At 37.4% G+C, this 26,082-nt stretch overlaps 2 protein-coding genes across 16 annotated transcripts in view; both read right to left on the bottom strand.

Annotated features, from left to right (window-relative positions):
• The window catches only part of LOC125778630 (uncharacterized), a 91,060-nt gene extending 87,318 nt beyond the window's left edge, over nucleotides 1-3,742 (bottom strand). The window contains exon 1 of the transcript XR_007422832.1: nucleotides 2,310-3,742. The gene's annotated coding sequence lies outside the window, so the exon portion shown is untranslated. The remainder of the gene's footprint in view (nucleotides 1-2,309) is intronic.
• LOC105230824 (phosphatase and actin regulator 2) overlaps nucleotides 1-26,082 on the bottom strand; it is a 219,381-nt gene that overhangs the window by 142,529 nt on the left and 50,770 nt on the right. For 14 of the 15 annotated variants that reach the window (XM_049457289.1, XM_049457288.1, XM_049457287.1 and 11 more), the window contains 3 exons: nucleotides 13,413-13,577; nucleotides 12,913-13,011; nucleotides 9,443-9,952 (listed from right to left, as the gene is read on the bottom strand). In XM_049457289.1, coding sequence (XP_049313246.1) covers nucleotides 9,443-9,952; nucleotides 12,913-13,011; nucleotides 13,413-13,577 — 774 coding nt within the window. The remainder of the gene's footprint in view (nucleotides 1-9,442; nucleotides 9,953-12,912; nucleotides 13,012-13,412; nucleotides 13,578-26,082) is intronic. The other variant, XM_049457296.1, reaches the window with a different exon arrangement.

Raw genomic sequence — 26,082 nt, 5'->3', positions numbered from 1 at the left:
AACAAGCAACAGCCAACAGCCAACGATGAAAATGAGCGAAATGCTTCTGAGGATAATTCGAACAAAAACACAAAAGAAATAGAAGCAAAAATGCGGGGACGCGGATAATGGCGGCGAATTGGGCACAGGGAAATTTCGCTTGAAGAAAATTGTATATACAAAAGGGAGCGTTGGGTTTGAGCTGGGCTGTAAGAAAGTTTTAAATTCCTTCTTTGGATAAAAGCTTGAATTAAACAACAACAAAGAGAAAAATATCAGCCATGAATCCGATTTCCCTTGCAGCGCGGCTGAAAAGGCCGCGAATTAAAATCTTCACAGTCTGTTGCACGCAGCAAACCGGTCTAATCATTATAGAAATGAAGGCATTGTGTTGTTGTGCCCACCAACAAAAACATGCGCAACGCCAAAGGAAAAGAGAAAGCTTGAAGCAGCGCCAAGCACCGGAAGGCAAACTAACCGACTGGCAGGCGTTCGCTCGAAGGCGAGCCTTTCGGTTTAGTGGAGTAGTTTCCTGCTTGTGTGTGTGTGTTTGCGATGGTTTGGGCAACTTCATTCGTTGGTTTTAAGACGGAGTCGCAACAAATTGTAATAGATTGCGGAGAGAGCGCGCTTGGAGCTAACGGAGTTGTAAGTAACGACTGCAGAACGCCAGTTATGGCATGCAACCAACCACCGGTAGAGCACTGGAGTGTGTGTGAGTTTGCATACTTATTAATAGTTGTATACACCTAGAAGAGCAGACAGAAAAATATAAACAAAGCGTAAGAATTATAAGAATAATGCAAATGAAGTAGCGGAGACTCTCAAAGTGGCGGATTTCATTAGACCTGTGTTTGTGGCAGCATGATGAGGGGGAGGGGAGCAAATAACGCGAAGTTCTGCTAGATAAAGAAACCAAGCATCATAAAACTAATATTTTAGGGCATTCTATACTACAAACTTATACGCAGCTCCCCAGGTTTGGTTTGAAATAATAAATGACGGGTGATCCAAGTAGAGGTACTTTTTCAAATGTCCAGCAAGTGAAGAAAATATAGCGCCGTTCGCAACAGCTCGGGCTGACGTATAGAACGGGTTGGTGCGTTTTACGTCGAGATCTTAAATTGAAAGCGTGCAAAATACAGCTTATAACAAGAACTGAAGCCGCTTAACTTTCCCAAGGGACATCTCCACTCTATGGGTTATTGAAAATATTCAAGAAAATTCGACGTTGTCAAGCCAAAATGTGTTCAGCCAGGAGGCTCATTTCTCGCTCAATGGGTATGTAAACAAGCAAAATTACCACATTTAGGACGAAGAGCAACCTAAAAAATTCAAGAGCTGCCATTTCATCCGGAAAAAACAAGGGTTTGGTGTGGTTTGTGAGCCGGTGAAATTATATTTCATATTTCTTCAATAATGATACCGGTGAGAACGTAATCATCAATAGCGACCGTTATTGCACCATGATAACCGACTATTTGATGTTTGAAATTGAAACTCGTGATCTTGGTTTCAAGAAGACGGCGCCACTTCCCACACATCGCATCAATCAATGGATTTATTGACAGAACACTTCGATGAGCAGATAGTTTCCAGGTTTGGACCGGTCACCAAATCGTGAGAAATTACAGCGTTAGACTTTTTTTGTGGGGATATGTAGTCTAAAGTTTATGCGGACAATCCCGCTTCGATTGAGCTCTTGGAGCAAAACAACACGCGTGTCGTTCGCCAGTTACCAGTCGAAATGCTCGAACGAGTCAACGAAAATTGGACTCAACGGATGGTCCATCTGAGACGTAGCCGCGGCCAACATTTAAAAGAGATACAAAAGATCAAAAGAGAAAGAGATCAAAAGACAATGCTAAAAAAAAGTTCTATCGAATGATAACAAACATTCCCCATTAAATTTGCAGTGTCTGAGTTTTTTCTTTGAAACAGTAGGGAATCTCGATATTGATCAAATGAATAAATCCATTGCTTGGTCAGCATCGAATAACTGTTTAAAAAGTAGTAAATGGAAATAAAATAATTTTGCGTAATTTTTTTTTTTTTCAGTTAAAAAAATATTGTAATGCTATTTATTGTTGAAGTCACCACAAATTTCACAAAGCAACACCATAAACTGTCAATTTTTCTTTAAATAAAAGAAATTATATATTTTTAACAATAAAAAAAAAAAACAAGAAGCAAATTGCTCGCCTTGGCAATGATTTTGATATTTATTTGCTTATTAGATTTTTTTATTTTATTTTTTTAAATTTTTTTTATTATTTTATTTTATTTTTTTTTTTATTTTCTTATTTTTATTTTTTTTTTCATTCACTCACTGGATTTCATATTCACCGCAGCACACGCTTTGTTGCATTTCGATTACGACTAGTTAATATTTGTGTTGTTTTTATTGTTGGCTTTGTAATCACTATTAATAACGGCACTGTTTCGTGTGACTTTGTCATCTTTTTATTTACGCTGTGATGTCAAGCCAAAATCTATTAAATCATTTTATTTACTCGAAACGAGCGTAAAGCGAGTCATTAACGGTGTTGCGTTGCTGCTTGTTTTCATTTCGGCGTTTTTGGCTTTAGAATTTATTGCTTTTTAATATGCTGTTGTTGCAACTGCGTTTGGGGTACAGCTGCGCTCGCTGCCTCGCCATAAACGGCGCTGATTTCGCTCTACACTTCGGCGACAGTGATTTCGAGTATTTTGCTTGTTTTTATTGGCTATTATTGGTGTTGTGTTGTTGCAATTTTTTCACCTTATAATTTCCGGCTTTGACGGCGAAGATTTACTTTTTTATTGCCGGTTGTGTATTATGGCACTTCGTTAGCACACTAGACGAGCACAATAACAACAACGTCGGGTAAAAATTAACGCTAAATCGGTGTGTTAACTTTGCGGCTAAGTATTACGTAGAGCTGCACACTTTTTTGCGCATTTAATTCAATAAAAAATTTTCAGAAAAAATGATTTTCATATTCACACACAGTTAACCGCTTTGTTTTCCGTTATTTATAACTACTAATACTTTAAGGCATGTTCCCTGGCTTCAGAAAATTTTCGCGAAATCTTTCTCACTGCTTTTCCATGCACTTTGCTTGCTCACTTTTCGATTTTCGAGCCTTTCACATGCGTCTCCTGCGCCCGGCGCGTGCCGACACGACGCAGAGAGCGAGTGACCACCGCAGACATAAACCCTGTGGCATCACAGCGAAATTTCAACTCTGACTTCAGCGGCTCGACGCACTGCGCACGAAGGGTCTGTGTGCTGCCGTTATGTACTATTGCGGTTGGTGGGTGGTTGCAGGCGCCCTGCAGCACCGCACTTATGAACTTTTGCACACCAGCGCGAGTTGGAGAATTAATAAGTTAGCTGTTGGCCGTCACCACACAACAAATTGTGCACTTTTCACATTAATCAGTTTGTCATCGCCGTTTGCGCGTTGCTATAGTCGCCGCCGTCAGTGTTGTACGTCTCCAACGTATTTCGGATGTCAACTGAATGTGTTTTTCACTGACCCGTTGACGGTCGGCGGACGCATTGAGAGCGCCAAATGCGCGCTTCCACGAATTCTGCCATAAATAAGCAAGTGCAATAACAACGAGAGCATTGGTACAACATTCTGAGCGGAGAGGGAGTTGGTTGACGTTTTTCTCCGATAGAACGGAAACTCGCTCGTGTGAAATATAGGAGAGGGTAGATAAGGAGTTGCCACAGCAACAGAATTTAGATACCAATTAAAAAATTTGAAGAAACATAAAAAAGCATTTAAATGAGATTTGACGTGAGAAATTTTGATTAAAAATTTCGACTTTTATTTCGTTAAGTCAAAAAGTGGATTCGTCCTTAACATTTGAAATAAAATAAAATACAGTGTGTTTGCCTGAAAAATAAGATTATGCCATATTTCGTTATTGTTTTTTACAAAATTAAAATACTTAAAAACTGAAAAAATTAATATTTAAATTTTCACATAAATTTTGAAAAAAAAAATTTTTTAGAAAATTTTAGAAAATAAAAATTTGTTTTTTAGAAAATAAAAATTTTTTTTTTAGAAAATACATTTTTATTTTGGAAAATAAAAATTAAGGTTTTCTTTACAAAATAAAAATAAAAAACACAAAAAATTTAATATTGGTTTTTTCACATAAATTTTAACTTATTTCTATAGGAATCGTAGTTTTGCCAGAAATCGAGATAAACCATTTTTAACACTTAAAAATCAAGCACGACTCCTCTACCTTCTTCTTCCCCACCTGAGATTGCACTAAATGATTTTTCCTTTCATTTTGGTTATTTTCTCTTTCCAATAAATTTCATTTTTTAACATTTTCAAAGGCTGCTGCGTTGGTCTACAAGCACATGGGAGGAGCTTGTGTAGAACTTTGCAGATTTCTGTGATAAAAAAAATCACAATAAAGATAATCATATTTTACCGTTTGTCCTTGCTTCAACTACCGTCAATAGCCAACTTGGAAAACCCCTTAATTTCTCAGACATTTTCAACGCAACAGCAACACCAAGCGCCAACAACTTTTGTGAGAGTCAAAGAGCGCAATTTCGCGTTGAGAACAAGTCGCGGCAAATACTATAAAAGGTGCTGCTCTAGCTGTGCCACCTAACCGCCCACCCGCATACCAATGAACTGGCGTTTAAGAATATGCGCACAAAAGGAAATCGAGAAAAAACATGCAGATACCGATACAGAGATTGCCTCTGCGAGTATCTGTGTGTGTGAATGTGTGGGTATTGGATATAAACAAATTATCGGACAAATGACGCGCGTCGGCACTTGCCGTTAGTCATTTGCTGTTGTGTTTTGTAAATTTTGTTCGCCTTTTAAGCGATTTTTAGAATTTGTTGTTTATTTGTATTTGCCGTAAAAAAATTTATTGTTTATATTTGTTTTGAGAATTGTATTTTATTGTCATTTGGGGGCGTCCATTTGGCTTTCTGTTTTCTTATTTCTTCAAATGATGTCTAAGTCACTCATATGTTCCAAACGAAAGTTCAAAGATTGACTTGGCCTATATAAACACTGGCTTAAGGGGTTACATGGGTTTAAGGCTTTCAAAAAATCGAATTCGATTTATTGTCCTAAATTTTGAAGTTAATTTGTCTAACAGCTTCGGAGCTACAGCCTTGAGAACTTGTAAGCTCGAGGCTAGCTAAACTAAGTACGCCGTTTTTAAACGCGTTTATTTCGAAACTGTGTTTTTGAAGTCGGTTGACAAGATTTCTCGAGAACTACTCAACCGATATTCATAAAATTTTATAGAAATTTTTGAGATACAATTCTTAAAGACTTGGACGAAAGATTTTTTTCGATTACAACTATTTTTTTTTTTTTTTTGTTTTGCAAAAATGTCTGCCAAAAATCCCATTTTTAATTTTTTTTCCTTCGTCCAAGTTCTAAGTTAAGGAGGGAGCCTGGTTTAGAGGCTTCAAATTCTCATCTAAAACTTTGAGGACATATTCTTAGATTATATTTAAAGAGATTTAAGCAAAAAAAAAATTAAAAATCGATTTTTTAAGCTTCTAAATCAGGCTCCCCTTTAAGGTTTTAACTAAAACATGTATTTTTTTACTTTAGATGGTCCTGTAAGAAGTTATCCTGCCAACGCACATATTTTTTCCAAGGGATCAACGGAAATGGCGTTGCAACGGCCGAGTTTAAAATAATTTTTTTGAATTTTTTTTTATTTAATTTTTTATATGAGGAAAAAATTTTTGAAAAACGGCTGTTTTTACCCAAAGAAACCCATGTAACCCCTTAAGAATGTCCCAAGTGTTGATATAGGCATTTTTATGGCTCCAGAGCTTAGTGAGTTCGCTCTTTTATGTGGCAAGCTATTTTCGGAACATGTCGGTATGTATGATATTTATGTGTTTTACTGGTGTTATGCTAATTTTATGGATACTTGTTAGCTAGTGCTTATCTGCTTGTCCGAAATGCTCTGCGATATGCAGTAAACAAACACTTATTCAAAGTGTTGTGATAAAACTTGATGCATTGAGCTAAACGTGTGTATAACTGTCAGACACAACAATAAATGTGATTTGTGATGCTAACCGGTTTGAACCGATGATATGCACAAAAATAAAAAGATTCCAAAATAACAATGAAAGGCAAAATTTTTTGTGGAAAAAACCGGAAAACAATAAAAACAATGCATATCATATATATGTATATCTTATACAAAATCTCTTCTGACGCTCAATTTGCTGTTTATATGAAAAATATCAGCAGTGAAGAAATATTTATGTTAAATCAGAACGATTTTGACTACCGACAAAATAAATATCATTAAAATGCACCGTCTTCTATTCAAGAAAACTAAACCAGAGCACACTAAGCTCAGTAGTTGTAGTTGTAAAATATGCTGCAACTAAAACCAACTTTGCATTTACACGTACTTCTGCTAAGCATAACGCACATGAATAAAAAAAAAAAGAAATTCTTGAGTGTGATAACGAGCCACACGCTTTTGTTTTTGTATACCATAACGGTTCAGCAGATTTGCATATAAATTTTCTATGCATTAAAGTTCAACCACATATGTGTACACATATCAGATAATATACTAAAATGGACTCATGTTATGTTAATATAATATATACATATAGGGTGATTTTTTAAGAGCTTGATAACTTTTTTTAAAAAAAAAACGCATAAAATTTGCAAAATCTCATCGGTTCTTTATTTGAAACGTTAGATTGGTTCATGACATTTACTTTTTGAAGATAATTTCATTTAAATGTTGACCGCGGCTGCGTCTTAGGTGGTCCATTCGGAAAGTCCAATTTTGGGCAACTTTTTCGAGCATTTCGGCCGGAATAGCCCGAATTTCTTCGGAAATGTTGTCTTCCAAAGCTGGAATAGTTGCTGGCTTATTTCTGTAGACTTTAGACTTGACGTAGCCCCACAAAAAATAGTCTAAAGGCGTTAAATCGCATGATCTTGGTGGCCAACTTACGGGTCCATTTCTTGAGATGAATTGTTGTCCGAAGTTTTCCCTCAAAATGGCCATAGAATCGCGAGCTGTGTGGCATGTAGCGCCATCTTGTTGAAACATGTCAACCAAGTTCAGTTCTTCCATTTTTGGCAACAAAAAGTTTGTTAGCATCGAACGATAGCGATCGCCATTCACCGTAACGTTGCGTCCAACAGCATCTTTGAAAAAATACGGTCCAATGATTCCACCAGCGTACAAACCACACCAAACAGTGCATTTTTCGGGATGCATGGGCAGTTCTTGAACGGCTTCTGGTTGCTCTTCACCCCAAATGCGGCAATTTTGCTTATTTACGTAGCCATTCAACCAGAAATGAGCCTCATCGCTGAACAAAACACGCGCGCGAAAACACATTTCGAACCGAACACTGATTTTGGTAATAAAATTCAATGATTTGCAAGCGTTGCTCGTTAGTAAGTCTATTCATGATGAAATGTCAAAGCATACTGAGCATCTTTCTCTTTGACACCATGTCTGAAATCCCACGTGATCTGTCAAATACTAATGCATGAAAATCCTAACCTCAAAAAAATCACCCGTTATATACACACACACACTCTCAGTGTTGCTTCAACCATTGTCCACCCCCAGTCCATTGGTGCGCGCCAGCATTCATTCATTTCAACAGTTCTCGCTCGCAGCTCATCAATTTAGCTTCATGAAATGACTTCGCATGCCAGCACCGGTTAACTGCACACAGGAGCTGCTCAATAGGATACACAAATGAGTATGCATGTACATATGTATGTATGTATGTATGCATCTATGCATGTATTTATGACGAAAAAGTAATGAAGCGTGTGGCAGGCAGCATTAAGTGAAAAGCGGTAAAATGCGAAACAGCAGACAAAGCGGAATGCAAAATAAACATTGCGCAAATGTTTGTTCGCACTCCTGTAGAGAGCACACCGCGGCGTATGAGCAACATTTTTATAACGTACTCCAACGGAGAGTTTTCGCTGATGCTCCGCTAAAAGCGAGACTTTCGGTGCAATCCTGTCAGTGCATACATGTGTGTGTGTATAATTATGTAGTAGATTAGTGGCGAGTTACTTTGAGAGTTGGAAATGTTGCAAATAGTAAGGATGATACTTTGATACACGGCTAAATGGTTGCCAACTGATCGAATTTTGTAGAAAAAAAAAATATTAAGAAAAACCGCGCAAAAACGAATAGGTTTAGTAAGGTTATAGTTCAAAATATTTTTTAAGTTAGTTTTCAGCTCTTTAAAGGTTGATCACGGCACATAACCGATATATCGGGTAGTCGAAAAAGTCTTTTCGTATTTTGTCAATAGATGTCATTGCAGTCGTATATCACCAGTGCTACCAATCACATAGAGTCATACCATACAGTGTTGGAAAGGTGAGATTTTAGGCTACATTTGACCAAAAAAAAAAAATTAATTCGGGGGGAGTTGAAAAAAAAGGTACAGCGGTTAAAAAATGTGTGAAAATAATGAAGAAATTTTTGTATAAAAAAAAGGAGAATACCACGCAAGCCACCACAGCAACACAACAGTGGTTGGCTCGCTTCCGTTCTAGAAATTTCAAATTTGGAATAATGTCTCTAGCGGAAAAATGGCAAAAAGTGTTCGACCAAAATGCTACATACATATTTCTTTATTTACTTATTAATATAAATATAAAAAAATAAGTTGAAATTTGATTAGAAATACGCAACGAATTTTTCGACTACCCAATATTATGATTTGGATAGCAAAACAATGAGATTTCAGAAGGAATTTTTTTTTTATAAAAATACATTTGCGATTCGTCGAACCCTCTTACTTAAAATTTACTTTTATCCTATTTTTCATTAATAACTATCGATATTCGTTTTCCATAAAAATCAGTGGACTGAATAAAAAACAAAAAACGGGAACAAAGCTGAATTTGTGGTTATTTTTTACCAAAATATGATAAGAACTTGTCTGCCACTTATTTTTTCCACCGATCTAACATTACCCCTTTTAATTAACGGATTTACCGAGTGTGGAATTTTTACAGTTTTTATCGCCAACTATTTCGAAAGCGAGTGGGTAATTGCCAGCGATAATGTGTAGTTCGTGTAGAGTGTAAATGACACGGTACTTATCAGCTCATTCTTAATTATATTAACCACAGCAATCGGCTTTTCGTGCGTGCGTCGGAATATGTAGTGAGTTTTTGATTATTTCGTAAACTCACCGCTTTGCTGCTTGATTAACTTGGTAATTGTATGAAACTTACCTGCAAAAGGAGAACAACAAAAAAGTGATTAATTACACGGCTTTGATATAAGTACATTGCACCAAAAAGTAGAGTACAGTGGAACCTCAATAGTTGAGCCATGAACAAAATCAATATGAAACGACATTTTAAGTGAGAGGCCAAACTCAAAGCGATCTAAGAAAGCTGAGGTGCCACTGCACTCCACATTAGTACGCGGTAGTCTCACTCACCGTTATTATTGCTTATGGCAAATCGTTGCTGCAACTGTTGCGCCAACGCCTGATGATGCTGTGCCAGCGGCGTTAGCGGCGGCGGCTGCCCCAGCTGGTGTGGCGCTGACTGCGAATGCGGCACGTTCGACATGGGTGATGCGTCGCCGCCGCCGCCGCCACCGTTCTGGCCGTTGCTGCCGCTGGAATTGTTGACACCGCCGACACCGTTATTACTGCCGTTGTTGTTGTTGCCACCGTTCATTGCATTGAACTGTTGCACGGATATGGATGTGGGTACGTTCACCATTTGGTGCTGTTGCTGTTGTTGTTGCTGCTGCTGCTGTGCCAACTGCTGCTGGCTAATTAGTGCGCCGCCGGCGCTGCCAGCCGTTGTGGTGTTTATGGAATTTTGCAGTGCGCTGCCATTACTGTTATTGTTGTTGTTATTATTATTGGCGACCGAAAGGATGGAGCCATTGGCCATGTTGTTGGATGTGTTAGCATTGGAATTGAAGTACACATCCTCACCTGTGGGGGGAGTGGAGAGGCGTGTGAGAAAGTGGCAAATATAAAGTTCAAAGCTTTTGTACACAGTTCTATTGGCAAAAAGCTCACTAACTGTAATGTGGACAGATATATGTACGTTTGCATATAGAATATAAGTTGTGAGAAAAGCTTAATTGGCAAATGGGAGCTTTAAGTTGCGAGCTTTAGTGCGTATGACGCCATCTGTTGGTGCTTAGCGGCACTGTAGGCACTTGAGAACTTTGAATGACACTCGATATGAAGCTATCACACTGTTTTATTATATTCGCACGATTGCTTTCTTTATAGCATTATATTCTCGGCGATCAAATAACAAGCATGCGCATGAATTTAAGTATTTTTGATGAAAGTAGGATCTGATGACCAACATTAGGTTCGAGGGAGGACTTATTGGTAGTGTAAAATTTCTGCTAAGCACCTTTTTAACATCTTCCACACACTCTTTTAGAGAAATTTCATTTTGCAGTACGCAAGAAAAACAGTAAAATTCTACTCTAATGATAAATTGCGTTCTTTTTACTGAGCAATGACCTTGAAATTCCCAATTCAGCATGTGAGTTAGAATGTTCACGCGTCAAGGGAATATTTAAATTTGCTTCAACTTTCAATTTCAGGGTCAACAAAATATTGTTTGTGCTTTCATCACGTTTCCATTTTCGCCGCCTACATGCCGCGGATACCAGCACTTCATCAAAAGGTTCTTCAACGCGCACATCAACTGACGTGGCGCGTCGAGACTTGATTTGATTATGACTGACAGCGGTATGCCCGGCTAGGCTCTCCGCACTAACCTCTGTGCGGACTCGGCCTGCCAGTCATACTCATATATGTATGTATGTGTATATTAAGTCAGTTAAAGAAAATTGAATCAAGAAAGAAACGCGCAAAGCGAACACGTGGTGAGCGAATCAGAAATGCACTTTGCATGCAATTAAAAATTGACAGCCAAGTCGGCAAAAAATAGCGCGCATAATTTAAGAGCGACGTGTGGAATTCGCGGGCGGCAAATTGAAAACGAAAACGACGCCTCGCAATGCGCGGCTTGTTGGAGCTAAGGACTGCTATCCGGCCTGAAGAATCTCCTTAAAGTTTTATTGCAGAAGACACTTTAAGACCATAAGACAACCAAATATGTGAAAAAGTAATTTTGGAAGCGGCTTAAAAGCTGTAGGCGGAGCAATTGCTAAGCTCGATTTCAAGTGTGTGTGTGTGTGTGGTGCTTTTGCAGAAGCGTGTAAAAATGGCAAGGCGCTTTAGTGGAGATATATACAACTGAACACTTTCAGTGATTATTAGATATAGGAATACACAAGCATGCAGAGCGCACAATAAAGTGCACTTCGACTATTTCTCTTGGCGCTAAATTTTTTCTTTTTTGCTCTACACAAATGCTTATTCAAACTTAAGTAATGGCGAACAGAGCATTTATTGATAGTTCACAACTCTAGCGCGTGTGTAGGCGTTCTCTTCAGTTTTAGCGCCTGTGTGCATGCAACGTTTTCCGACTTCGCTGGGATAATGTAGCATTTTGCTTATCTGTAGAAAGTCAAACGTGATGCCTGCGAAATTCAGCTTGCAGAATTATTGTGTGCACAAGCGCTCGTAGTTGTACATTAGGGTGCGCTGCAACATAGAGTGAGTCTCAAGTGAAAGGAAGGTGCCACTGTTCTATTTAAACATATTGAAAAGGCAGAAGTAAGCTGAACAGTCTGATTGTGCAAATATCGAGCAGATTTAACTTCAACTTTCAGGGCGTGGTTTTAACCGAACTTAAATTCGCTGAAGGCGCTAAAGATCACCCCAGCCGAGGGCTAGAAGCAAGTGTATTGAAAATTGGATGAAGCGTTGGCATGCTTGCATTGACTCAAGACAATAGACGGTAATACAAATTTTATTTAAAAACGTTATTTTTTGTCAGTCCGGGTCAAATTTGATCAGATGGTACAAAATTTTGATAAACCACAAATAGAAATTTTAATAATTATTTTATTAAATTACTGAAATTTGATTAATTTTTTTTTTTTTTTGGCAGTCCGGGTCAAATTTGATCATATGGTACAAAATTTTGATTCAACACAAATACAAACTTTAATAATTTTTTTGATTAAATTACTGAAATTTATTATTTTTTTTTTTTTTGGCAGTCCGGGTCAAATTTGATCAGATGGTATAAAATTTTTATTCAACACAAATACAAATTTTAACAATTTTTTTTATTAAATTTCTGAATTTTTTTTTTTTTTTTTTTTTTGGCAGTCCGGGTCAAATTTGATCATATGGTACAAAATTTTGATGCGACACAAATTGTAATTTGTACAAAGGGAAAACGTGAACTGAAACATAAAATGTGTAGGAAATGGAACAAGCAACATAAAAATTATAAAATCAAAAATTAGTATTAGTGCAGAGTGTCTTCAAAACCAAAAAGAAGCAACAGGTATCGAAACATGTTCGCTAAAACGAATAACAAACTATATTTTGGGGAACAACATAGCCATTAAATTCAGTTACAAAGAAATATAGTGTTATATAAGAATTTTTTTACTGCTAGGGAAAACTGTCCTCCCTAATAGGGGTGCATGTGTCAAGTGTGAGATTCTTGCAGCTAAAGCGGTGCATATTAATGGCGGCGACCTACATGCATACACAGTTCGTGCATATTTATCAAATCTGAACGAGCAGTTAAGACCATTGCATGCGGCAGCGCCTAAAATCATGCAACAGTTTCAGTAACACTCACGCGCCCCCTCCACACACTCCCTCTCTAGTTATGGGCACATGCAACGACCGCAATTGCGCACATTAATATGCCGTTATTCGTGCATAAGACCGCTTTGCATTCGACAGATATTTCACTGGTGTGACATAAATCCCCGTTACAAGGGGAAGCTCGAGTGTATTCAACGCCTGCGTCCGCACCAGCTCCGCATCCGCTTACTCACCTGGCTCCTGTATGTTCCCCAGTGGACTCTCTGGCAGCAGTATACCCTTCTGCACAAGCTCCTCACGATTGGCACGTACCGATATTTTGCGTTCAAGTGCTGCGGAGCAAACAAGAAATCGGGTAGTGGATCAAGCAAGTTGTTGTTGTTAGCGATAAAATGAAATAAAACAAAAAAAAGTAAAAGCGTGAACAGAAAACAGAAAACGGAAATGTAATAAAAGTAAAGCAGAAACAAAAAGCCAAAGAAAAAAGAAAAAGTAAAGAGTAATGCTGAGCTTGAGCTTGAGCGTTAGCGTCTTGAATGCTTTTGAAAAAAAAAAATAGTTTTCCCCTTTGCCAATTCGTGGTGTTAGTGTTGGTGTAAGAAATAGTGTGCGGATTAGTGTGTGAATTAGTTGGTGTGCTAGTGGCTTAAATTAGCTTCGCGTTAAGTAAGACACAAGTACACACACACACATAAATAGTGCTAAGGCTAGGAGGTGGTTTATTGGTACTTACACTTGGAAGCTGCTTCGAATTTTTCGCTCTTCTTTTTCCGCCGCCACTTCCACGGCTTGAAGAATCGCCCCAAAGCACTCAGCTTGCTTTTGCGCTCGAGCGGGGGTGTGCGTGTGCCGGAGCCGAGACTGTTTGTACGCAGGGCAGCACCATTTTGCTTTTTGGCTGAAAGTAAAAAGAAAGCGAAACGATGCTTATTAAAAATTGCTGGTAAATTTGTACGAGAAGTTCCTCAAACATAATTGTAAGGAGAAAATTAATGGGAGAGTACAGCTCTCACAACACAAAACATGTTTTTTATTCAGATTGATAACAGTGAATCCCTTCTTAATGTATTTTGAAATGATTTTAGTGAATCAAAGAGTAAACACGTGTTCAAAAACAATCATTTAAAATCAGTATTTTACGCTTAAACAATAATAAACACTAAAGCAACAACAACAATGAATGCAATAACTCATGAAGACAGCAAAAAGGAGTGAGCCAACAATTGACGATTTAATTGCACGAGTAGCCACCGCCAGTTATATAAATTGTGACAGCAACAGACAGTTAGCTTCCGGCTTAACTCAAGCAGGCGAGCAGACAACTCACTTCGGTGTACCGATCATAGCACGATGACAATGCAAGCATAGATACATGACAGGGCGACAATTGCACAAGAGCGGATTGATTGTGTTTAAATGCAGTGTGGCGATAAGCCAATGAGGAAATCGGTAGAAGGAAGTATTTGGCATAAAAATTATTTCCGTTTAAAAGTGTGCCATGCATATACTCGTATGTCGAAAAACTATATTTTTTACTTAATAATCTACGCTTAGAGTGCTGGGCAGGCATTTGTCAACACAAAATAACAGGATTGACGATGCGATGCTCTTCCACAACCAAAAAAAAATTGTTGCCTACATTTAGGGTCTAACCTAAAAATCTGAAACCTGTGTCTAGAGCCAGTTTCTAAGAATTTTTTTTTCAAATTTTTTGTTTGAACATTTGTTTGAATTGTTGCCTACATTTAGAGGTTATCCTAAAAATCTGAAATGTGTCTCCGAAACGAGTTTGTACGAATTCTTTGTTTGAATATTTATTGGAATTGTTGCCTACATTTAGGGTCTATCCTGAAAATATGAAATTCGCATGTGAAACGAGTTTCCAAGAATTTCTTTTATAATTCTTTGCTTGAAAATTTATTTGAATTGTTGCCTACATTTAGGGTCTATTCTACATTTCTGAGTTGTGCGTCCGAAACGAGTTTCTAAGAATTTTTTGTGATATTTTTGTTTATGTCACTCTTTACAACAAATAAAAAACTGTTGCCTACGTTTAGGATCTAGCCCAAAAATCTGAAATGTGAGCCCGAAACGAGTTTCTAAGAATTTATTATCACATTTTTGAACATAAATTTGCTCATAATAGATTCTAATACATTTCAAAGGTCGTTTAAGTGCATACATATATCCCTACACATACATATATCCCTCGCAATGTACGCCTAGCAACCAATATAGCAGTTCATATGTGTAAATGTTTGTTTGCTCGTTGTATCCTTCACACATTTACAGGCGTCCTTTAAAGTCACAATTATCGATTTTCGATTAAACTTCCAAATGCAAAATAGCTGCAGATAAATAAAGAAAAAGGGGGGGAGGGAGGGTGGTAACATGCCTACTTGACTAAAAGGCCCAAACCCAATCTAATTATAAACTGACAAAATTGTCTACAGCGAAAGCAAATCACGGATGAATGATGTCGATAAAATTTAGAAGAACGATTGATTTTGGCATCATTTATAGAAGACGATAGAATATTGCGGAATTTTAAAGATTATATTTCGTGGCCCTGTAAATCAAAATATATGGAGTGTCACTTCACTTGAATTTTCTCTCAATGTCAAATTCTTTTCGCCTAACGGTTTTTAGTGTGGTGAGTTTGATTGTGCTTCTTTTGAGCATGTGAATTCGCGAACGCTTCGCTGACACGCTGACACCGCCATTTACGGTCGCTCCACTTGCACCAGAGTCAGCAACCGCTCGGGAGCCCACCAACCGCCAACGGACAGTAGGCAGCCAAACAAGCTGCAAATCGCTTGTGACCAAAGCGCACTCACTCACACACACACATACGTTGATTGACCACAGTTTTGTACGATTATCTGGCCCGTGATGCCTGCACTTGTACGGCGTGCAACAGTTGCTGCTACACGCCACAACAACAACACCAAGAGGAAGCAAATGTGTGCAACGGTAGCCAAGTAGCCGCGGCGATTACATTGCCGCTATTTGCCGCTCAAACTGGTCAACATCACGTTTTCGTGTTACACAAAATTACCTCATTGCCTCCGTTGCCAGCTCACGTCCAGCTCGTCTATTCCACTTTTAGTTTTATTTTGCACTGTTGCATGTCTGTTTTTGCTTCTTTGTCGCTTTTGTTGTGCTTGCATTTTTCTGTTGCACTTCGCTGTTGCACTTCCTGCAATGCCATTTGTGAGCGACTTGCTGCACGCTGTTGAGCCAGTGGCAGGCGGCTACCAAGCGGCAGTCAAGCCGGTTGCTTGCGGTTCAACAGTGAACGAGTTAAATTGCTTATGTCATGCAGCAACAACAACTAAACGGTCGCTGAGAACGTGTCAATATGTGATGAAGAACTATAATTATTTTTTATATTTTTATTTTTTATTTTTTTAATTTTATTTTTTATTTTTTTATTTTTTAATTTTTTTTATTTAATTTTTTAATTTTTTTATATTTTATTTTTTATATTTTTATTTTTTATTTTTTTAATTTTATTTTTTATTTTTTTATTTTTTTTTTTAATTTTTTTTATTTAATTTTTTAATTTTTTTTATTTTATTTTTTAGATTTTATTTTTTTATTTTTTTTACTTTATTTTTTTTTATTTTATTTTTTTATTTTTATTTTTTTAATATTTTTTAATTTTTTTTACTTTTTTCTTCTTTCAAAAATTGTTAGAATTTAATTTACTTGAGAAAAAGTGTTTCAAATTTGGCTATTTTTATTTAGTTTCCATTATCTGAGATAAAAGCAAAGCCTCAACAGCGTGAAAAGTTTATTTCTGGCATAAGCAAAATAACCTTCAAAACATAACCTCAACATTCTCTGCTTTTTATGAACCTCTCTTGACAGAAAAGCAACAAGACACGAACTTGCAACTGGGTCAGGTGTTTAGTCAAACACCAAGCGAGCTCAAAGCGCTAAAATATCACCTGATCAAATTTGATCCGGACTGGTCCATTTTAACTGCGCCTACAAACCGAAACGGTAAGAAATTTTTTTCTAATTTGGTACAACCTTCTTTATGTTCGTGTGAAGTTTGATATACTTGTATGTATCAATTGATGTCTGTTTGACAGCTGTTTGTTTACGAAGAGGGCACAGTTTGTCAGGAGATTCATACTATGGAAAAAATTAAGGAACTGCTTGAAAATCGCAAAAACAAAGGTGCAAAAGTGTTTTGGGGATTTATTTTTTCACGAATAAGAGTATTTGGGTGTAACTAAGCATTCAGGGAAGGCTGTAAAGTTATCGAAAACTTGCCTCATGCTAGCCGTCCATCCACCTCTGTTAATGACGTTCATAACAAGGGAGTTTTGGTTAATATTTTAGTTAATGTTTTGGTTAATATTTTGGTTAATATTTTGGTTAATGTTTTGGGTAAGATGTTTGTCAGACGCGCAGCAGAGGCCAAAAGTATGATCAGATCAGCAGCATATTAACAATATTTACTTATTTTTGTTTTATAGAGATGGCAAAGCTATCAAAAGGACATAATATTACTCGATATTTTTTTTCCGAATAAGAAAGAGGTTAAGAGAAGAAAAGTTTACGAAGTTTGCTCAAATTACGAACTAAAAAAGAGTTGTGTATATATGTATGGTATATGATAAGTATTTGTTCATATATGCAGTCAGAGGTAGCAATGCACATTTTCGAATTTAAATCAAAATGAAAAACGATTGTTAAGTCTTTTACGCAGTTTACATTCCTTGATAAATAAATACATATGTACATATACGAGTATATTAAAAAGCGCGATATACCATATAGTATGTGGTAAAGATAAGAGTATGACGCAACTAATCGGATTACTGTGAAATTTTTATCGCTTTTACATGCAGTTTTACATGTGTAAGTACTCGAGTGCATACGCACTCACACACACACGCACACACCGGCACTTGTGGTTTTTGTTTCATTTCATTTTTCGCTTCGATGCGTCTACAATTCCATCCAATTACGCGCCAAAATTCGCCTGGCACACACAAATCCGCTGTCAGAACAAAGAAATAATTTCATTAAACACACCAATTCCTTTGACGAATTCGCGCCTGGCGATTGGCTGCTGGCCTTCGTGCGCGAGCAGACGAGATTTTGCTTTGTCAAATTAGTTGTTTTCACTTTCGACAGCGACAATGACAAAAGCTAATTGTCTTTGGCACTTTTGGAATAAAACAAAGTAGACTAAGCTCGCCGACGAGTCTTGTTCATTCATTATTGAACCTTATCCGAACGAAAAGATCACGTCCAGGACGCAGTGAAGAAAATACAGCGGCCGTAGCTGAGAGTGTACACGAAGGCCGTAGAGAGTCGATTCGGCGCCGTTCGCTGCAACTCGGACTGACGTGTAGAACTACTTGAGGCATTTTACGCCGATATCTTTAATTAAAAGCATACAAAATACAGCTTGTGCAAGAACTGAAATCGCTCGACCTTCCTAAGCGACATCGCTTCACTCTATGGACTCTTGAAAAGTTCCAAGAAGATCTGACGTTTTCGAGACAAATTTTGTTCAGCTATTTAGACCCATTTCTGGCTGAATAAGTATGTAAACGAGCAAAATTACCACATTTGGGACGGAACCTGAGGAAATTCAAAAGCTGTCACTTCATCCAAACAAAACAACGATTCGGTGTGTTTTGTTGGCCAGTGGAATAATCGGTACATATAAGTATCTTCAAAAGTGATACCGGTGAGAACGTAACCATCAATGGCGACCGTTATTGCGCCATGATAACCGACTATTTGATGCCTGAAATTGAAGCTCGTGATCTCGGCGAAATTCAGCAAGACGATGCCACTTCCCACACATTGCATCATTGCATCGTGATAATTTCACGTTTTGGGTCGTTCAATTGGCAACCAATATTGTGTGATATCACACCGTTCGACTTTTACCCATGGGGAATGTAAAGTCTTAAGTTTATGCGACAATTCCACTTCGATTCAAGTCTTGGAGCAAAACATCACTCGTGTCATTCGCCAGTTTCCAGTCGAAATGCTCGAACGAGTCATCAAAAAATGAACTCAACGGATGGACCATTTGAGATGTAGCCGCGGACAACATTTGAGAGAGATAATTTTCAAAAAATAATTTCGTTTCGATTAGCCCTTTTTGGCCCTTAAGTCACACAAATGAAATCGAAATCTTTTCAGTTGCTATAGCATATATATTTTGGTGATGTTGACTGATACTTATGCAACTCATTTCCAATTATCAATTTATTCAAACACTAACCTTCATTACAGATGTTAGACACCCGTCAACTAAAACCCTTTTTAACAGTTACGTCCGATAAACAGCTTATAGGGACAGAAGTCGTCCACATAAAACTTATTATTTCCGTTATTTGGGCTATTAAAACCGTATTTCCAAATAATTAGAACACTTGCCATGTAAAATGAATAATTTAAGCTCTACAAAATTTAATTCCGGCCCATTCTACAGCATATCTTCAAACTCACACTCTTCACAGCTGCAGAAAGTGAACATTTATGTTTCCGAGTGAAATTTGTGCGAAATAAATGTGTCAGTTGGAATTTATCTTCCACTGACACACACTCGCTTACGGTGAAAGGACCATTTTTGCCGGGAGCACCAAGCGAAGCGAGGGCTGGATGGGTATTGTTATCATTTTTAATGTGCAACATTGCCATTTGCAACAAACAGCGCCAGCACTCGAGGACGATGCAAAGGAGATTTGTGGGTGTAGTAGTGGATATTAGGGCGGTTCGAAATCTTTATAGCTTGTTCTTTAAACTATAATGAGTCTTTTAACATAGAGTGTTATTACGAAATTCTCAAAAATTTCCAAGTTCTAGTTAACTTTTTGGGTGCAAGGAAGCTATGACCGAAGCATGGTCATGGCAAAGAACAGAGAACAGATTTCAGTGGAATACCCAGCCTAACGCGGGTGAGAGCTCACGCCTATACGAGCATATGCAATCAGCAACAGCATCAACCAACAGTTGTCAAGCAGACATGAAGTGTGCACATTTGCCGTCATAGCGCCATTCGCCGTCGCCGTCGTCGTCGTTGTCGTTGTCCTCATTGTTGCTTGTTTCCGCCGCCTGCTGCCGCCTCCCGCCGCCTGGCCAATTGGCGACGAGCACGAGCTCGAGTGCGAGTACGAGTGCCATAACAACGCGCTTACGGCTCACTGAAGCGGTCAATGACTGGCTGCTGCCGCATTGTTGTTTTTGTAAATGATGATGTGCTATATGACACAATAATGCACAATCGCAGCTCTGACGGGTTGACACACTTGTTGTTTATACTACCGTTGCTGCTGCTGTCGTTGTTGCGGTTTTGTTGTTGCTGCCGCTGACACTGTCATCTGTCATTGTGGCGCATAATGCGGCAAATTCCACATTTAAATTTGCATTACAATTTCGTTGTTGTTGTTTTTGTTGTTGCTGGAAGATAACCAAATCTGCGATCTGTGAAACCCTTATGCACCCCACGCGCCGTCTTCCGGGGTGGCAACGTTGGGAAATGCGGTGGGCAGCAGCGGCAACTAGTCGGCGTATTGCAGCGCATGCAACAACAACAAACACAATGCAGTTACATCCAATAGCATTCTAACTAGTGTCACTTACAAGGGGTCGCTTCTTCCATGCTGTGTGGGGGTTGTAGGTGGCCGCAAGTGGTCTGGCGCAGTGGGACGGAGGGATGGCCAAATCTATTGTGCGCACTGGCCGCCGTTGATTGAACTACTTAAATGCAGACGTTGGCTGGGTGTCTACTAAGTGCAAAAGTGTCTTGCTAAGTGCAATCTTATGCAGTCTGCGACGTATAGAAGTGAAATAGGGCGTTTGAGGCAGATATTTCGCCGCAAACACATCCTCCCTCTGCAATGTAGAAAGAGGGAGAGTAAGCGGACCAACGAGTAGGCAACTTTTTGTAACTAAAGACAAAATTTTTTGATAGGTATTGGAAGCATGATTTCTTTTTATGGAATATTTTTCAAGGTAAGCCTAGAAAAATTCTCTCTAAACCTTTGCAATGAACGCTAGCATAATAATTTCTATACAGTAGTAAATTACATTTTACTACAGAACAATCAATAGGTCACGTTTCGAAGTCCGCATGAGAGATATTTTCAAATGAACAAAGACAATACAATTATAAATAATCACTGCCTGGCGGTAGCGTAGACAAGCTGCTCTATTTTTCATTTCATTATTGTTGCTACATTCAATACAAACCCATAACTAATTTTTAAAACAAAAATAAAAAGAAGATTCGTTTTCTACATGACTATCTTTTTTTCGATTAACGCAAATTGTTCTCATGAAAAATTAAGTTCCTTGAAAATTTCACACGACTGCACTACGACCTTTATTATCATAACGAACGTTTATTGAAGGCTTTAAGCTCAAAACAACACAGTTAATGAGTCAATTAAGGAAGGCAAAAAATGTAAAATGAAAAAAGTGCTCTTTAATCCCACACCGCTTCGCGTAATATCGGTTTGTGGAGAAACGTTTGCCATTTGCCGCCTTAATAATTAAATTCCTTATCTATACACTTGGAGGTAGACACAGAGGAAATTGGCAGTGTATATACATATGTAAGTTTATGAATGGCAGCGTAATGAAGAAAAAGTTACTACAAACTAAGTATTAAATATTTTTTGTATAAAAAGAAAGTGCTTCCAAATGCTTTTCCACAAATTTCATCTTTTTTTTTAATGTCAATTTCTTGCTGGCCGAGAATTATCATATACACTCGTGGCCACGCAAACCTTACCACTATATTTTTTTTTTTTAATTTTTTTCGGTCTTTTTCGTTCGTGTGGGATTTTTTTCAGTTTGACTTTATTTATGTTTTTAGCAAGTAGAAGTAAACTAAATAATATTATCTAATTATAATTAATAATAGTTTTTAATTTACTACGCTACTAACATTTAAAGCAAAATAAAATTATTTAAATAATCTTAACGTAAATATGACCGCTGAATCAAGCTTTACACACACATTTATGCAGATAGTAGATAAATAGATATATTATATCAAGCTTAGCTGCGGTTATGGTGTGACATTTGCTGATGAAAGCTTTGGCGTGTTCATTGACGCCGAAAGTTTCACCAAAGCAATTCTCATTCAAAGCAAAAACTGTAATTATTGTAATATAAATAAAAGTGATCAATATGGGGCCAATGTGATATCACATTTCATAATTTTTTTGCATATTGCCAACTCTCATTTAATATATAAATATATATTATATGCATATTTGTATATCTGCATGAACCCTGAGCACTGTTATAGGAATTATTAGTGGCTACAATATGAGTTTTGAAACCGCAAACACCTCAAAGTAAGAGAAAGTTAGAGGTTATCTGAAAGAAATCGCATTACAATGAACATTTGATATGTCAAGCTTCATATTACTTTATTATCAGAAAGTTATTAAAAATATCGATGACTTACACTATGCCAAGGTCTTGTGTAAAATTTAAGATATTTAAATGAAATAATCATATAAGACCAATTATGCATTTTCTATATATAATCTGTCAATAAATTTGGAGGAAAATGCTTGGATGAGAAGAGGAGAGAAATGCTAGACGAAGCGTCAATTAAAAATCTGTGTGGTCTTTAAATGGTATTGATAAAGATCGGTAAGTACGAGTATATTGACATATCGCTGTGTGAAAACGATTCTCTTCAAAGGTATTTGAAGTTAAGAGATACTTTCGGCAACGGTCTGGTGACTTTTTAGACGAGTCCGAGAGAGCAGGCTCAATACACAATTCTAACAAATATGCTAGCTCAGAACGGATGGAAAACTATGACCAAATGGAAGACAGGTTTAAAGTTAGAGTAATAGTGTATGTAGCGGTAATTGAGATCGGAGGTGCTACACTCCTACCTACTTGCTCACATATGTAAACGACAATATTTCAGTGGCAAGGGTTTTCATGTATTCTTTATGAGCTATAGGTATATGTGGCAGACCAGTCGAATTTTTAAAGATTTTTATCAACATTTTTGAGGTTCTTTCAATGTCCAAGTTCTCCAAATGTTTCATGTCAAAACTAGTTTCTCTTTCATTCAGTCACAAATTCTATTTCTTTTATGACAAAGTTTGTTGTTTAAAATCTAGAAAAATATATGTATTTATTCGGCGAACTGCTTTCGATTTTTAAATGACGTTTGGAAGCACTCAGCATTCTATAAATAAGTTCTAACGATTTTTAGGTCAAGAGAAACCCAATTTTTGTCAAGAATATTTAAATAAAACAGCAAAGCGAAAAACTGTTTTTTTTTTTTAAGTAAAACTGCGCATATTGTTCAAATTACATCCGAACATAACAGCAAATTTCGAATATACTGGCTGATCCCCAAAACAATACTATAACTAATAGGAATAAGAGTAGAATAAATTTACATCAAAACAAAAACTGTGGTTAAGCAAAAAAAAAAAAAAACAATTGGCTATTTTACTGAAATGCAAAAAAAAAAAACTTTTTAATTTTCATATTTTTTTTAAATAACTGCAGATAGGTTTTAGATATCATTGTGCATTTCTGCGCCAGCACGCGACTACCTCGATTATGGTGTACAAACATTTTGTATACAAACATACCAACAAAAAAAAATACCAACAACAAAAAAACAATAACTCAGTTTCGCTCATTCAACTCAATGGACGCCAAATGCTGACGATTTCGATAAAAGAGAGCAAAAAAAGAGAGTAAACTGCTGCTCACTGTCACGCGCAAGAGACAAACAGGTTTGTGGAACTCAGATAAAATAGCGAATCGCATGCGAGCAAACGATTGATGATACCAAAGTAGCATGCGATTTTGTAATCAAAGTAGCAGCGAAACAGAGAGTCATGAATGGGAGAGCACATGGAGGACTTCTTTGAATGGCGCTTGTTGTTACTCGCACACTTTCAGGGGTGGAAATGCGAATGCTGATTGAAGCAGCAAGGAAGGGAAGAAAACATTCATTTGCCGGTAGATGACAATGCATGGCGAGAAGTGATAACTGATGACAGATAAGCAAGAGATGAAAGCAAATATTGTGCGTGTTCTTTGTATGATATTTCGCTGCCGAAAAAGTATTAAATATCCATGTTTATACATTTTCAATGCGAACAATGCGTTTGAAGAGTGCTATTTGGGGCACAAAATCGTATTCGATTTCTATTTCTGTATGAGGGGCCTTGGCTTCAATATCTGCGGTATTCGGTCAGTACCGCTAGTCTATCTACCACGCTGTATTGCTCAATTTCAATTAAATGCGATTAAAAGTAGTATTTTCGCCGCTCTTCTACTTGCAGGCGATCAAAATGTAATTGGCAGCCAGACAAAAACCGAGAATTACCGAGAAAAGTGAAACGCGAGCAATTAATGTTACGTACAAACGTTTAGGTGTGTGCGTTTAATATGAGAGTTCAAGATGTTAATAACTGCAAGTCAGTTCAGCGGTCTTGCAACCTACTAAAGCTTTGGATTCAGAAAAAAATTTATGGTGAGGCATACACACACACATATGAGACATATTAGTGCATAGATGCCAATCATTGTGAACTGCCGATGAAATGGGCCGCCTCGCGTTGAGGAAGACAGTTACTAATGTAATGTAGCTGGTGTGTGGCCTGCAGGAAAAACATGACCCAAAACTAAAATGGAATATTTTTCATAAATTTTAAACCAATTCTCTAATTTAATCGCAGCTTTTAAAATATTAATTAAAACTTTTTTTTTTTTGATTTTAGAATGTACATATTTAATAGTATTTTTAGCATTTATTTTCATTACTAAAAAAACATTGTACACTAACGAAGTAATAGTAAAAATAATTTACAAAATATTTCAAAAGGCTTCAGTTTATTATATTCATACGATATACCATACGATTTTTATTTCCTACTGGGTCTTTTCCGTAATTTCTCTATATATCGCCACAAATTAAGCGTTATCTAGTAATAAACACCACACATTACTGGGAATGAGGCGCAAGCAAGCAAACCGCAAATTGAAAAGTAATTTTCAAATGATAAAAAAAGATAATTACGAAGAAATTAGAAATCATTGGCAGCCAGTTGTGGGGAAATGACAGAATTGTGCAACTAAGTAAGGAAGTACGAACAAAAAATATAAAGAGTTGAGGAAAAATTTTTAAATTTCTTCAAAGGAATAGTAAAGTTAATTTTCGGTCAAGGCAGTTTTGAGCAGGAATGTTAACATAAAGTCTCCGAGAAACCTAGGATCATTTAAACAAAGTGGAGTACGGCAAAATCGCAAAAAATTTACCAGAATTAAGCGCAAAATCCAAAAATTAATAAAAATAAAACATGAAAAATGGTGGACTAGGGGTCAGGCTGGACAAGGACAACCACTGCTCGCGAAAAAAAAACTAAAATAATTAGAGAACTGAAGAAAGACCCAATGTTTCAGCCCGATTTATTCAGCAGAGCCTTCAGATCAATATTGCTGAGCGAACAATTCAGCAGAGAATCCGAAAAGATGGTTATTCCAACCACCGATAGATTAAAAACCTTTCTATCGAAAACTCGTAACGCCGACTCACAGATGTGGTCGTCGTCCATGCCTCTGCACCATATCGCAGGAAGGAGATGATGAGTGACTTGTGGTCTTTGCTTGTCGAGAGAGGACTTTGTTTCTCAATTGTCTACTCAGTCCGAGCGAAAGTTATTCTTAGTTGGATTTCGAGGCTGACGTTGTTCCAACAAGGTATGCTAGTTCCAAGATATACGAAATTTTCTATGACTTCAAAGTTATGACTGTCAACAGTGAAGTGGGAGCCAGGGCGCGAATGGGCAGATTGTTTGTTTGATGACAGGAGATATCTCGTCTTGTCCTTGTTCACAACCAGACCCACACGCTTCGCTTCTTTATAGGACGACTGACTCGCTGATATAAATTCGACTATAACTGTGTAAGCGCTGTCTACACCAATAAAGAAGAAGAAAAGATCAAAAAGCCAAATTATTGTGCACACCCTAGTGTTGATATAATTACATAACGCGTAAAATCGGCGGACGAGTATATAAAGTAAAGAAAGTGCTGCCATCCTAGAGGTAATTTGGAAATAAGTGGCAAACTGTGAGTTATTAGCGACAACGACAAACAAACGCTGTCACAAATACAAATACAAACACTACACACATACACGCACGCGCGAGACTGACATGTGGAATCCACGGGTTATAAACTTCTGTAATGGCAGTGGCAGGACAGAAGCATAAGTCTATTTACTTACTTATGCACATAAACACATTACAAACTCAAAGGCAAACACGCATGCGGAAATATCTGTGTTTGTCTGCATAAATATATAAATATGCACAACTTTTATTAACGCGCCGCTCCGCATTATGCATAACACTTGCTACACG

The sequence above is a fragment of the Bactrocera dorsalis genome, chromosome 5 (assembly GCF_023373825.1).
Source record: "Bactrocera dorsalis isolate Fly_Bdor chromosome 5, ASM2337382v1, whole genome shotgun sequence".
NCBI lineage: Eukaryota > Metazoa > Arthropoda > Insecta > Diptera > Tephritidae > Bactrocera > Bactrocera dorsalis.
This window is presented reverse-complemented; position numbering and strand designations above follow the sequence as displayed.